The sequence below is a fragment of the Capricornis sumatraensis genome, chromosome 19 (assembly GCF_032405125.1).
Source record: "Capricornis sumatraensis isolate serow.1 chromosome 19, serow.2, whole genome shotgun sequence".
NCBI classification, from domain to species: Eukaryota; Metazoa; Chordata; class Mammalia; order Artiodactyla; family Bovidae; genus Capricornis; species Capricornis sumatraensis.
Window position 1 is genome coordinate 32,572,899 of NC_091087.1, and position 14,224 is coordinate 32,587,122.

A 14,224-nucleotide genomic window follows, 5' to 3' on the forward strand; every position below is an offset into this window, starting at 1 on the left:
AACAGAGCTCATCAGCGTAGCTGGTTAAAGATTCAGTATACAAATATAACTTTTAAAAATATAGTAGCAATACCAAATTGGGCTCCAAAATCACTGCAGATGGTGACTGCAGTCATGAGATTAATAGATGCTTGCTTCTTGTAAATAAAGCTATGACAAACCTAGACAGCATATTAAAAAGCAGAGATATCACTTTGCGGACAAAGGTCTGTATAGTCAAAGCTATGGTTTTTCCAGTAGTCATGAGAGTTGGACCATAAAGAAGGCTGAGTGCTGAAGAACTGATGATTTCAAATTGTGCTGGAGAAGACTCTTGAGAGTCCCTTGGACAGAAAGGAGATCAAACCAGTCAATCCCAAAGAAAATCAACCCTGACATTGGAAGGACTGATGCTGAAGCTGAAACTCCAACACTTTGGCCACCTTATGTGAAGAACTGACTTACTAGAAAAGACCCTGATATGGGGAAAAGATTGACAGCAGAAGGAGAAAGGGCCAGCAGAGGATGAGATGTTTGGATGGTATCACTGACACAATGGACATGAGTTTGAGCAAACTCTGGGAGAGTAGAGGTCAGGGAAGCCTGAAGTGCAGCAGTCCTTGGTGTCACAAAGAGTTGGACACCACTGAGTGACTGAACATCAGTATTAATTAGAAAATACAATGAAAAAGATATCACCTTCAAAATACCACTGGGAATCTATAAATTACCTGGAAACTTTAATGGGAACTATGTAGGATGCTCCATGAAAAATAAAATCATCAAAGGTAATAAGAGGATTAAGAAAGAAAAGGATTAGAGTTCAAAATGGGAATGTAAATATGCCTTTTTTCAAAACTAACAAGCATGTTCAATGCAATCTAATAAAACATGCAATGGGAGTTATCTTGAAAGTCTGACAAAGTGATTCTAAAGTTTATCTGGAAGAACAGTTAAGAAGAGTGAAGGTCTCAGGGAATCTCCCACCATACAACTGAAGCTTGGAGAAGACAACACTTTGGGGCAACCCTTGTCTCATTCACATATCCAAGGACTCCTCTACCCTGCCTACAAAGCAAATAATCACATATACACAAACAAACTAAATGCGGGCTGGACTTGGAGCAGCCAGGGGTTGGGGAGGTAGTGGAAGCTGGAGCTCAAACATCAGAGAACTAGAACTGCAAGGAACTGGGGCAGCAGGAAATACTAGCCTTGCCTGTACATTTCTCTGCATTTCCTTTGAGTCTACCATCATTTCAAAATAAAAAGGACAAAAAACACGACTTGTTATTAAAAAATAAAGAGGACACTTACAGATGAGTATAAATTATAGGGCTTTACCACCCAGAAATAGTCTTCTTTAGAAAAATTTTTAAAGGATGTACATAAAGAAGAATGAGTTATCAAATGATGTAAGAATGGAAAACTACTGAAATGAATCAGGAAGGAATGATAGCACAAAATAGCACACATATGAGCCTTAATTAAATGGAAATTTTTTTCCATAAAGAAAATACTGAATTCAAAACAGTTTTACACATTATACAATTTTTTTAAAAAGGAATAGATTAGTCAAATTTTCCAGAGAAGAGAGAATGAAGGAAAACTTGCTAGTTTATTCTATGAAGCTAGTATAATCTTGATACCAACACCAGATACAGATAATTTTAGAAGAAGGAAAAAGTACACATCCTTTTGTTTAATATAACATGAATATGTTAGATTTGTCCATGGAATGCAAGGATGTTGACTATTAGAGAAAAATCTATAACTGTCATTCATCACATCAATAGATTGAAAGGAGAAAAGCCATATGACCATCTCAATAGATGCAGAAGAAAGTTGATAAAATGCAATACTTATTTATGGTAAAAACCATTATTAGCAAACAAGGAATAAGAAAAAGAATTTCCTTAACTTGAAAAACAAACAAATTCTATCCTAAGTGGAGAAATGTTAGAAGCACTCTTTAAGGTGGTTCAGACAGTAAAGAATGTGGCAGACCCGGGTTCAATCCCTGGGTCAGGAAGATCTCCTGGAGAAGGAAATGGCTACCCACTCCAGTATTCTTGCCTGGAGAATTCCGTGGATGGAGGAGCCTGGCGGGCTACAGTCCATGGGGTGGCAAAGAGTTGGACATGACTGGATGACTAACACTGATAGAGATTAAAACCAAGAACAAGATTCACTATCACCATTTCTGTTGAATACTGTGGTCTGGGGGTCAGGTCTAGAGGTACCCAGAGTGCAAGTGCATGCACCTGAAGGTGAGCAGTTCCTTAAATTTGTCGCTGAGCACTTCATTTGACTCACACCAGTTTCAGCCCTGATCTTGGAGATCCCAGCCAGTACCATTCACCAAGACCAAGAAGACTTCCCTGGTGGTCCAGTGGTTGAGAATCTGGCTGCCAATGCAGGGGACACAGGTTTGATCTCTGGTCTGGAAAGAGCCCACATGCCACTGGGCAAAGAAGGCCATGCGCCACAACTACTGAGTCCAAGCTCTAGAGCTGGTGCTCTGCAACAAGAGAAGCCTGCGCACCGCTACAAAGAGTAGCCCTCATTCTCACTGCAACTAGAGAAAGCCAGGGTGCAGCAACCAAGACCCAATGAGGCCAAAACAAATAAATCAATTAAAATTTAAAAAATTTAAAGGAAGATTTGTTTTAAAAGGTAAGACAAAGAATTAAAGCCAATAGGGCTGGAACCCAGCAAAGACAAAAGCAAACCAAACCCTGTGTCAGGGAGAGATTAAGAAACAGAGTTTCAGGCCATGATTATCACCACCAAAGGGGCGCCCATTCTGTGCACCTGAAAAAAAGGTGAATTTTTAACAGAGATGGCCACACGCCAGGTAGTGATGAGGGCAGTCCTCCGGAGGTGGATTGTGTGGGTTCAAAGTGGGCTCTCCTGCTGATGACTGGGGATGAAATTTAACCTCCTCAAGCCTTGGTTTCTTCATCCATAACAGAGAATAAGAAGATGAGGCTGATGAAACCCTGAGCACAGTCCTGGCACGTGGTCAACATGTAATAAATGCTCACTCCATAGTCTCATCCTTTACTTACTTGAGTCCTGGGCACACAGCGGGGGAGGGTGGGGGGTGGAGAGGGACTTTTTTGCTGCCTCCTGCTGTGGTTAGAGTTGTGGGTCAGGTGTGGTCAGACTCAGGCCTTGTATGTGTTTCCTGAGGGCCCCGCCCACTTCATCACGTCCTCTCTCCTGCTGCACATGCTGTTCTCCACTCTGCAGCTGTGTTCCTGACAGGGCTCCTTCTCCAAGCTCCGAAGCCTGCATTGTCTGTTTCCTCCCAGGATGAGGGTCCGCCCCTGGCTGTGGTTGGCGTCATGTGGCTTTGACCAGGCAGTCAGGACAAGTGGGATCATGTGCTCCCACTTCCAGCTATCAAAGACTCTTGTGTTGATGATTAAATGCAAAGGAATGAAGAAGCTAAGTGCAAACACCCTTGAGGTTGTCACGAGGCCAGGAGTGGACGAGTCCCTATGGTTGCAAGCGCTGGAACTAGTGCAGATGTGGGGAAATCAGGAAGGGATATTTTCCCCAGAACTGGGGCTTTGCAGTGGAGGAAGGCCATGAGCTACCAGACACGGGTCAGAGACCTCAGGCATTTGCCCTTCAGAGTCTTGGTGTCTTCATATCTAAAGTGCGATGACAACCCCATCTTTTAGAATGGGTGTGAACTTTGAAAGAAATTATTTTGCATATAATTCACAGGCCCAGAGAGGAACCAGGTGCTATGGATCTAGCAGGTGTACAGACTGTTCTGAGGGTCCCACCAAAGAGAAACCTGCAGAAAAAGGCACTGCATCCCCCACCCCTATACTCACATCATTGAAATGCTTAGTGGTTTTCATGATATAAGGGGTCCTCTCATTCTTTTCCAGTTTCATCCACCCTTGTCCGAAGAACTCCCTGTAGGAAGTAAGGGAGAAACCCAGAGTGGGTGGGGTTAGGTTTGTTCCTACTGATTTCTCTTCTGAGTTCTCTGCTTTTTGAAGTGGTCATTACTGGGGAGTAACTTTCTGCAAAGCCTTTGAGAGGAGGGGACCTGGGGTCAGGTCTAGCTGTGCCCCGTACCAGCTGTGTGGCTTTGGGTAAGCCCTTGGGGCCTCAGTTTCCTCATCTGTGAAATGGGAACAATGACAATACTCTTCTTACAGGGTCAAGGAGAGGCCAAACTGAGATTTGGTGCTGAGAAATCCTCCATTTTAGAGTCACATTGCAGAAGTTGGTCTGCAGAACAGGAAGGACAGAAGGCCACAGAAAGGGCCAGACAGATGGATAAAGGTGCCTGCAAGCCATGCCACAGCGTGTTCTGGGAATGGCGACTTCACAGGACCACAGGCTGTCCAGGCCTCCAGGACAAGCTTCTTATTTGACAGTGACCGTGAAAGAGTTCCATGGGCAAGAGTGAGCAGTAACTACTACCCAGAATAACTACTGTCTCTACACCTGGGAGATGTGGCAGCTGTATAAAAGGCTGACACTCCACAACCAGCTGGGGCAGCATCTGTGTCAGTGGGGGCCTCCGTGTGTGTCCGGTGGGGCTACCTTTCTAGAAGGCAGAGATCCGGAGTCCTGAGATGATTTATGACCTCAGAATTGGTGACTCCAATTTTAGAAACTATTCTGGGACACTTGTCAGAAACCCAGAGACATATTTAGTTATGAGGAGGCTTTCTGACCCCCACCTGTAAGTATAAAAGTGAAATCTAAAAAAAAAAAAAGTGAAATCTGAAAACAGCCTCATGGCTTGGTGCACTGCCAGGGAATACAGTGTACTTATTAAAAATGGTGTTCGCAGATACCATTTTGGCATAGGGTCAGATGAAGAAAAGGAGATACAAATTATGTAGGTGGTACAGTCTACCTGGGGGTGACTGACTACAGGCCAGAGGAGGTATTGATCAGGCCTTGGGGCTTCTTCAAAGGCCAGAGCTGTCCCCAGAGTCCATTCCTGCACATGGATACACACATACACATGCATGTGCACGCATTTGCTCCTATGTACATACGTGCACGTATGTGAACACATACTCTTTCTAGACCTCCAGAAAAGGAGCACAGAGCTAGAGATGCTTCTGGAAAATTGTGTGTGTATCCAAGTGTGTGTGTGCGTGTGCATGTGCATGTGTGTCTGTGCGTGTGTGCATGTGTGCGTGCGTGCACAGGTGCAGCTGGTAGGGAAGGAGGGAGCCTGGGGACAGGAAGGGACAGGAATCCTTCATCATCCCTGCCGGCACATGCACTTATGCTTCTCTCTGTGGAGCATCAACCATGCAGCTCTGGAAATATAATGCACATGCTTCAGGAGGGGGACTCAGCTGTGATGGTGCCTGAGGAGGAAGGTGGGGGCTGGAACCCATGCCCACTCACTCATAAGGGATCTTCTTGAAGACGAGGTGGTCCAGCAGGGTCAGTTGCTCTGCAATCTCCAGGGCCGAGTGGTTTTCAAAGGGCTCAGCCTTCACGCCTTCAGCCTGAGAGGAGCAAGGTCCCAGTCAGGCCCGCGAGGGGCCCCTTCTGGCTTTGGGGCCCCTTCCTAGAGGGAACATCCTTCTCGATTCTGGTAAGTGGGAGGGTGAGGCGTGACTGGGGAGGGCCCCCCACCACCCTGGGAGACTGGCCAGCAAGGGACGGTGGGAGCTGGGAACCATCATCTGCTGTGCCCCGTGTGTGTGTGTGTGTGTGTGTGTGTGTGTGTGTGTGTGTATGTGCGTGTGTGTGTGTGTGTGTGTGTGTGTGTCTGCAGGCCTGTGCTGCACTTCAGTCACTCATGAGGTCATCCTTACGCCAACACACGGGTGAGACCACAGAGGTGTCTGGAGGTTAATGACTAGCCCAAGGCACTCAGCCAGGTTGATGGGGACAGAGCCCGGGCCGTCTGATTCAGGCTGGAACCTGTTTCTCCCTTCGGGTCCTGCCTTTCCACACCTGCTTCACAGAACTTCCTTTTAAATTTCTTTAGGGGAGGACTCACAGGTGCAATGACCTCCTGTACCTCTGACCCGTGTCTGCAACACAGCTGTTTGCCGTCATCCCAGGTACAAGTCCCTGCCCTAGGGCCACCATGGACACCACATTTAAAGGTGACCACTCCTCAAGCCCTTGACCGGGGAAATCTTCAGGAAGCACTCTCAGGAAGCAATGTCCCCATGGCTGGGATCAGACAAGAGAAGGCCTGCAGCCCAGAGGCCTCTGGGAAAATCTGGATCCGGAAAGGGTAACTGGGCTCTCATGGGAGGAGAGTCAGGAACACGGATGCCCCTGCTCCCCTCCTGGGTGCTGACTGGGCTGTATAGGAGGAGACAGCTAGCTATCTCACCCAGAGGGCCCAGCCAGTTGCACTAATGACAAGGAAAGTGGGGGTGACCCCGTGTCAGGGGAACAAGCCTCCATCCTGGATGGAGTCTTCTCGCCTACTTCTCAGCAAATGGTCATTGAGAACCGCCCAGGTAGATCCTTGTGAGATGAAAAGACCAGAAAACACAGTCCAGGCTTCAGGAGCTCCAGGCACAGGCTCAGAGCAGGCACAGAATGTGGGTAAGCGGAGGAAAGAGCTCCTACTGCAGCCTGTGTGTGGTGTGTGTGATGTTGTATGTATATGTGTGTGGTGTGTACGTGTGTGTGCATGGTGTGTGTGGAATGTACATGGTGTGGTGTGTACACGTGTGTGATGTGTATGTGTGCATGGTGTGTGTGTGCGTGTGCCATGAGTGCTGTGTACATGTGTGTGGTGTGTACATGCGTGTGTGGTGTGGATGTGTACATATGTGTGTGGGGTGTGTGCAGGTGGTGGGCATCAATGTACTGCCCCCAACAGAGTTGCCCTGGGCCAGGCACGGTCTGTGCAGAAGTCCAGATACAGGAGACTGGGTGTGAGGACACAATGCTATCAGGAATGACAGTTCTCAGGAAGGCAGTGGAGACATGGGGATGAAAGTGGCATGGGCCACCTTGGATGCTCAGGACCCTCATGATGAGGAGCCTGCAGCCTCTGAAGCAGAGGCGACAGGCAACCAGCACAGCCCACCCTGAAGGCCCAGGCCTGTCCTGGGGTGAGGCCGTGAGCTGGGGTGGGTGCCCAGGGCATGGACACCTGAGGAAGGGGCCTGGCTGGGAGGCGCGCTGCCTAGGAGGAGCTGGCCAGCCCCGGGGAGGGGCGAGGCCTGGAGCAGAGGCCTGTGCGCATCGTCACAAGAAGCCCCTCTGCTCTCTGGAGGGCCCTGGGGCCTCCTCCAGACTAGACGTGCCCCACGCAGGCCCTCAGATTCTGGGAACCATGTCAGGGTTGGGCGGGGAGCTGGGGGCACAGCTGGGTGGGGGGGCAGCCCTTTGTTCTAGAACAGACTTGGCTACACATGAAGTTGGAACGAGGGCCCTCAGGCTCTTGACGGGTGAACGTTCCGGTCAGGCCCCTATTGGGAAACACGAGCAGTGTGGCTGCTTCCCTGAGCGGCCTGGCTGGGATCCCTGGGCGGGTGCCTGGGGCACAGCCCTGCAGCACTGCTCTTGGGGTTGGGGTGCAGGCAGGGCGCCAGCTGCCCCACGGATGGCTGCCCCCACCCCCAGGGCCAGGAGAACCCGCTCTAAGAGTCGGAGCGGGGACGGGAGGGAAGCCGTGGGTCCAGGACTCAGAGGCCTGAGCCTTCCCACTGGCTGCTCTGAACAGGCTGGATATCACTCAGTCTGACGAGCGGGCCTCCACCTCCGGGGAGGTCAAAGGTGGCCCTGAGCTTCCTTGGTCACAGCGATGGGCAACAGGGGCCCAGAGGGGGCCCAGCCAGGCCCTGGAAGCACACAGACCATCATCCCTTCCACTGCAAGGAACCCTGCCTCGAGCTCTGCCCGGGGTCCCCTCACTGCCAGGCAGGTGGCCACCTACCGTGCCCCGGCTTAGGTCACTCCACCTCCCCCTGCCTCAGCTGCCTCTTCTGGAAGATGGGGATAAAGATACAGATCCACAGCACTGTTGAGAAGAGTTCTTAAGACTCTAGCACACAGTGCGGAGCCTGTCCACCCCAGGCCTGACTTCTTACCCTCCTCCTTCCGGGGACAGTGTGAGCAGAGACAGTAGGGGCTGGTTAGCGGAGATGTGAAAGCAGAAGATGAAGAAAACAGAAGAGTTGGTGTTATCAGTTGAATCTCCCTCCCCAAAAGATATGGTAAGTCCCCTACATATGAACCTTCAAGCTGTGAACTTTCAAAGGTGAACATGTGTTCGCGTGTCCGGTCGTGTGAGTGAGTTCACGTGTCTGGCGTGTACTGTCACGTGCACGCATCCTCTACAAGTGCTTGTGCTGTATTTACCGTACAGTCCTATATAGAGGATAGCAGTGCAGTGTCTTTATTTCAAGTCCAGGATGTCCAGAAGCAACTGAAGAAGCAGAGGTGAGGAAGCTGGTACTACTGTACTCGTCAAGGTACTATACTGTAAGATTAAAATGGTTTTCTTTAATTTTGAATTTGTTTCTTAGGTATCATTTGTGTGAAAAGTATTATAAACCTATGACGGTACAGTACTATATAGCTGACTGTGTTAGTTGGGTACCTAGGCTGACTTCGTTGGATTCACGAACAAGTTGGACTTACGAGCATGCTCACAGAACTCGTTTGTATGTAGGGGACATACTGTATGCTGAAGTCCTCAACCCTGGGACCTGTGACCGTGAACTTATTGGATATAAGGCCTTCAGAGATGTACTCAGGTAAGACGGGGTCACTAGAGTGGGCCCTCATCCAGTATGTTGTTATTGTTGTCGTTCAGTTGCTCAGTCATGTCTGACTCTTTGAAAGTGAAAGTGTAGTCGCTCAGTCCTGTCCGACTCTTTGCCACCCCATGGACGGTAGCCTACCAGGCTCCGCCGTCCATGGGATTTTCCAGGCAAGAATACTGGAGTGGGCTGCCATTTCTTTCTCCAGGGGATCTTCCCAAACCAGGGATTGAACCCGGGACTCCTGAATTGCAGACAGACGCTTTACTGTCTGAGCCACCAGGGAAGCCTGACTCTTTAAGACCCCATGAACTGTATGCAGCACACCAGGCTTCCCAGTCTGCTACTATCTCCATGAACTTGAACTTTGCTTAAGTTCATGTCCGTTGAGTTGGTGATGCTATCTAACCATCTCGGTGTCTTTCTAAGAAGGGGAAATTTGGACATAGGGCCAACACACACAGAGGGAAGAGGACGTGGAGATAGCCGGGGAGGAGATGGCCATGTGACAACCGAGGCAGAGACTGGAGATCCTCTGTTATGAGCCCGGGAATGCCCAGGGCCACCAGACGCGGAAGAGGCCCAGGAAGACCCTCCCATGGAACCTCTGGACGGAGCATGGGCCCAGCAACACCTCAATTCCAGACTTCCGGCCTCCAGAACTGTGCGAGATTAAAACTCTGCTGTTTTAAGTGCCCCATTCTGGGGCTCTTTGTTAGGGGAGCTCCAAGAACCAATACAGGGGATGACTGAGCTCCACTGGGGGGTCTTGGGAGTGGGATCCTGGGAGCCAGGTGGCCAGGGAAGGACAGACTTGGCCAGCGAGCGAGAGGGCAGGCCCGGCTCACCATCTGTGTGATCTCCTCCAGTGTGATCTGGTTGTCACCTGGGTCGTCCTGGGTCAGAGTCCTGGGGGGTGAGAGGGAGTGATGAGCCCCGAGCAGCTGGTGACACCCCTTGCCTTCGGGCAGTCCCCTCCCCACCGCCGCACACAACCCACCTTGCTCTCTGTCTCTGCTCTGCCATTTCCGGGGCCAGGAGCCCCCTTGCCCCTTTCTTGTCATTGATGTCTTCAATGATTCAGCTCCCTGACCCTCCTGGCTGGGTGAGGCCCCCCCCTGGGGCTCCCTCAGTCCCTAGGCTTCCTGTGGTCTCAGCCCCAGGCTCCCCAGCTGGGAACAGCCATGTCTGTGCCTGGTCCACTCCTCCAGATCCACCAGGAGCCTCTGAAAACAGGCTGATGTCCCTTCTGTCCCTGTAGCTCAGGTACCTGGGGCTGGGCTTGGCATGTGGCCGATGCACCAGCCGGTGGGGTGATGGGACGAATGAGTGGAAGGAGCTTTAGGCTGGAGCATCAGAGAAGCCAGAGGTGCTGGGGAGCTTTCCAGACAGGGGGAACAGGGGAAAGCAGCAAGGTGGTGGTCAAAGACCCAGAGGTGGGAGGCTATTCACAGCGACTGAGTAGTGGGTCCTGAGCAGTGGGTCCTAAGCAGCGGTGGGGATGAGGGCAGAGCTCCTGCGTCAGGCCAACATGCTGAGCCCTCATTCTGACAGCGATCGTGAGTTCTGAGGACGGGGCCAAAGAGCCAGACCGGGGCTGGGGGACAGTCCGGAGGCCATAGGGCCTGCCTGAGCCACCCACACTCTCCCTCCAAGGAAGTAGACCCACAGCTGGGGCTCTCCGGGTCCACCATCCACACCAGAGCCCGCTTGACTCCCTGCATCCAGCAGCAGTCTGAACAAGCTCCCTGTCCGAAGGTCATTTGACCTGACTTGACCCATAGGCCTAGGGTCCTGGCATAGTCCTGCATGTCTCCTGGGACGAGGAGGAAAGGCACAGAGGACCTGGGGGCCGACTGTGTGTGTGTATGTGTGTGTGTGTGTGTCTAGGCAGTGGGTACAGCAGGGAGGGTGGTCTGGAAGCGATGCTAGGATGTGGAGCCTGCAGGAATTATGGGCCTGTAGCCCAGGCCTCAGGAAAGCAAATTGGATGGTCTGGCTGGAGGAAGCCTGGAGACTGGGTTGTCGGCCAGAAAGTAGATGCAAGTCTGGGTCAGAGACTGTGACCACGGGGCAGAGAGGGAAAGCTGAAGCTGGACAGGAAGTGAGGTCGGGTGGCCTGACCCTGAATCCAGGCACCTGGGCAGGGCCAGAGGGCAGCCTGAGTCAGCAGGGGTGAGCGGTGGGTGGACCAGGGCCTGCATCTGACACCCCTGAGACCTGCAGAGGTGATCTCACCACAGCCCTGGAAGTGGGTGTTGTTCACCCATTTTACAGAGGAGGAAAAATGAGGTTCACAGACAGGACTTGCCCGAGGTCACACAGAACATCACTCAGCCAGCAGGGCTTGGATATGTGCCACCTGACCTCTGACCTCTGCCAGGAGAGGCCCAGTCTGGGACAGGAGGAAATAGGATAGGTCTGGGGACAATTTAATTCAATTCGACCATATTCCCTGGAGCACGAGACAGGCTCGCCAGTGCAATTGGACAAAGCCCTCCTCCGTGACAGTAATGTTCTTTAAAAAAAAATTTGTATTTTAGATTTTTTTTTAATTTAAAAATTTTATTGGGATACAGTTGTGTTACTTTCTGCTGTACAGCAAAGTGAATCTGCTATATGCATACATATATCCCCCCTTTTCGGGATTTACTTCCCATTTAGTGGAATCTGGAGTGTTCTTTAAGCTGCTCCCTGTGGAGGCACCAGCTCCCTGTGGCTCATGTGACTCAGGAACTAGAGTTTAAATTGTATTTAATCTTAAATATTTACTTTTATTTATTTGGCTGAGCCAGGTCTTAGTTGAGGCATGTGGGATCTTTAGTTTTGGCATGTGGGATCTAGTTCCCCGACTAGGGATCAAACTTGGGCCCCCTGCATTGGCCACCCCCCAGTCTTAGCCACTGGACCACCAAGGAAGTCCCTATTTAATTAATTTAGATTTAACACCCATACATCACTAGTGGCTATCACACAGGTTGGCGTGGAGTAAATGGGTATCAGCAGTGAGTGTGGATGGGGAAGCAGGCACCCTTTTTGTCTCTAGGTCTGAGGTGGGCAGGTGGAGAGAAGGACACACATGGACAAGCCACTCCAGATCCTGGTTGAAGGGGTGTTGACCAGCCCCCAGGCTGCCCAGGGCTCTGAGATCCTCCCAGAGCAACCGCCTGAGGCGGTCCTCTGGTCTGGGGAGGGCCCTCGTCCAGCAGGCCTTCCCCAGCCCCCACCTGATGATGTTGGCCGCAGCCTTCCGCTCCTGGGTCAGGAGCTCTGGGTCATGCATGACCTCCTCCAGGAAGCTGATGACCTTGCATTTGAGCTCATCGTTGGTCTCAAAGTCCTGCAGGGAAGACAGGAGGGTGGCTCTGGCTACTGTTCCAGCTGCCCTGAGGTGCTGGGCAGGAGGATGCAGGCTCTGCCCACTCAGTCTTCCTGCCTCATCTCCCTCTTCCCCAGCTGCCTGCCAGGCACCAGTGGAGCCGACTGACCTGGAGGTGAAAGGTGCTGCAAGGTCAAGGAGCATCCCTTGATTGCTGCAGCCCTAGGCCAGGCCCTGGGAGGTAGCCTTGATGTAGACAGAGGTGGAGAACAGAGGCCCCTTATCCCCTAGAACGTCCTAGGTCCCCTTGTAGGGGATCTGAGCGGGCCCTCCTGAGAATATCAGGGCAGCTAGTCTGGGTCAGTGATCTTGGGTCCCCAGCAGCTCGCCTGGATTGCGGGGCGTCCCTGGGGGTCCCACCTACCTGAGAATGCTTGGACACCCAGTGTCGGAGCACGTTCAGGACGCGGTTGGTGGCTGCTCTGCGAATCACAAATTCTTTGTCTCCGTTCCTCTGGTCAGGGGGGAAGCCTGGCACACAGGTGACAGAGAGGGGAAAGGGTAGTGAGGATAAGAAACCCCAGATCTGGGGGAGCCAGGGGAAGGACGGGGGTGCTCTGGGTGGGGGGTGAGGAAATATCTGACAACCAGCCCAGGTTCTGACCAAGGAGTCTGGATGGCTCAACTTCCTGTGGACACAGTCCTCACAGGCCCGCTTCTCCCGGACCTCTGCAGCTTTCAGGGGCCGCTGGAGGATTCTGGTGGCCTCTACTCCACCATGAAAGTGGGAGGCAGAGCAGGTGGCCAAGCATCCGTCAGGCAGTGGGCTTGACTCCAAGCAGAGGTCTGCCAAGTCGCAGAGCAGGTGGGTGGGGAGGAAGGGGCCCCCAGGCAGGAGGCTCAGCACTGCCAGAGCCTGGGGCAGCAGGCACTCCATATCAGAAGGGGGACAAGCCCCTGGGGTGGTGCTATCATCAAGCTGGTGAGCCAACCCGGTACCTGCACTGGCCAAGGACATCCTCCGGTACTTCTCCTTGTTCGGGGTGCCCTCGTTGGCACCCGCAGTGGCTATCGCGAAGGCAGAGGCTGCTGACAGGGCGCTGCGGTTACTGTCCAGCTCGCGGCAGGAGGTCATGACCACTCCATTATTGTAGGAGAAGAGGGGGAACTCTGTGGGGAGCAGGGGATCAAGCCTCAGCCTTCACTGGTCCAGCCTTCGGCTCAGGAAACCATGGATCTCAAGGCTAGAAAGGCCTCTGGACAGGCAGGCTGCATTCACTGCAACCAGGGCTGGTCAGGCGGTGGGCATAAGGTCTGGTCTCCTGCTCTGGTCCCCGAGGAGGGACACACCCATGCCACCCTGTGTCACCCCAGGGCTGCCTCAGGGCAGAGAAAGCCTCTGTCTGCCTCTTTCTGCTTCTCCTGCTGAGATGAGAAGGTCCCACCAGCCCTCCTGCTTCTGGAGAAAGTCCAGCCACCCTTTGCATCTCTTTGCAGCCCCAAACCTTTTACCTTGTAGGCCCCGCTGGGCCAAGGTCTACTTAGGGACAGCTTCGTGTATTTTCTTACCCTTTTTGTCTATTTGGAATGAACACATAACCTGTGCAAAGTCTGACGTGGTTAACTCACACTGACGGGCTCCCTGGCATCATGGTGGGGGTGGAAAGAGCACCGCAGTCCAAGTCCTCATCCCACTTGCTAGCTGTGTAGCCTTGGGCAAATTACCTAACCTCTCTGAGTCTATGTAATCTCGGGATAATACCTGCTTCAAAAGGTGGATGTAAAGATTAAAGGAGTTAACACAGATGAAAGTATTTAGCATCGTGTGAAAAGATATATATATATATACATGAAAAGATATATATATGTGAAAAGATACATATATATATATATATGTATATGCCCATAGACTTCCCTGTTGGCTCAGTGGTAAACAATCTGCCTGCCAATGTAGCAAACGCAAGTTTGATCCCTGGGTCAGGAAGATGTCCTGGAGGAGGAAATGGTAACTCACTCCAATATTCTTGCCTGGGAAATCCCAGGGACAGAGAAGCCCAGTGGGGTACAGTCCATGGGTCGCAAGGAGTCAGGCAAGACTTAGTGACTGAACAACAACACATATATGCCATGGAATATCAGTGCAATTACAATCATTATTTTTTTTAGCAATAATATTAGTAGAATCTCA

At 51.6% G+C, this 14,224-nt stretch overlaps 1 protein-coding gene across 1 annotated transcript in view; it reads right to left on the reverse strand.

The window, feature by feature from the left end:
- The window catches only part of RASGRF1 (Ras protein specific guanine nucleotide releasing factor 1), a 101,287-nt gene that overhangs the window by 16,687 nt on the left and 70,376 nt on the right, over positions 1-14,224 (reverse strand). Inside the window, exons 17-22 of the mRNA XM_068991320.1 lie at positions 13,036-13,206; positions 12,461-12,567; positions 11,945-12,057; positions 9,566-9,626; positions 5,380-5,483; positions 3,831-3,915 (exon numbers count right to left, since the gene is read on the reverse strand). Coding sequence (XP_068847421.1) covers positions 3,831-3,915; positions 5,380-5,483; positions 9,566-9,626; positions 11,945-12,057; positions 12,461-12,567; positions 13,036-13,206 — 641 coding nt within the window. The remainder of the gene's footprint in view (positions 1-3,830; positions 3,916-5,379; positions 5,484-9,565; positions 9,627-11,944; positions 12,058-12,460; positions 12,568-13,035; positions 13,207-14,224) is intronic.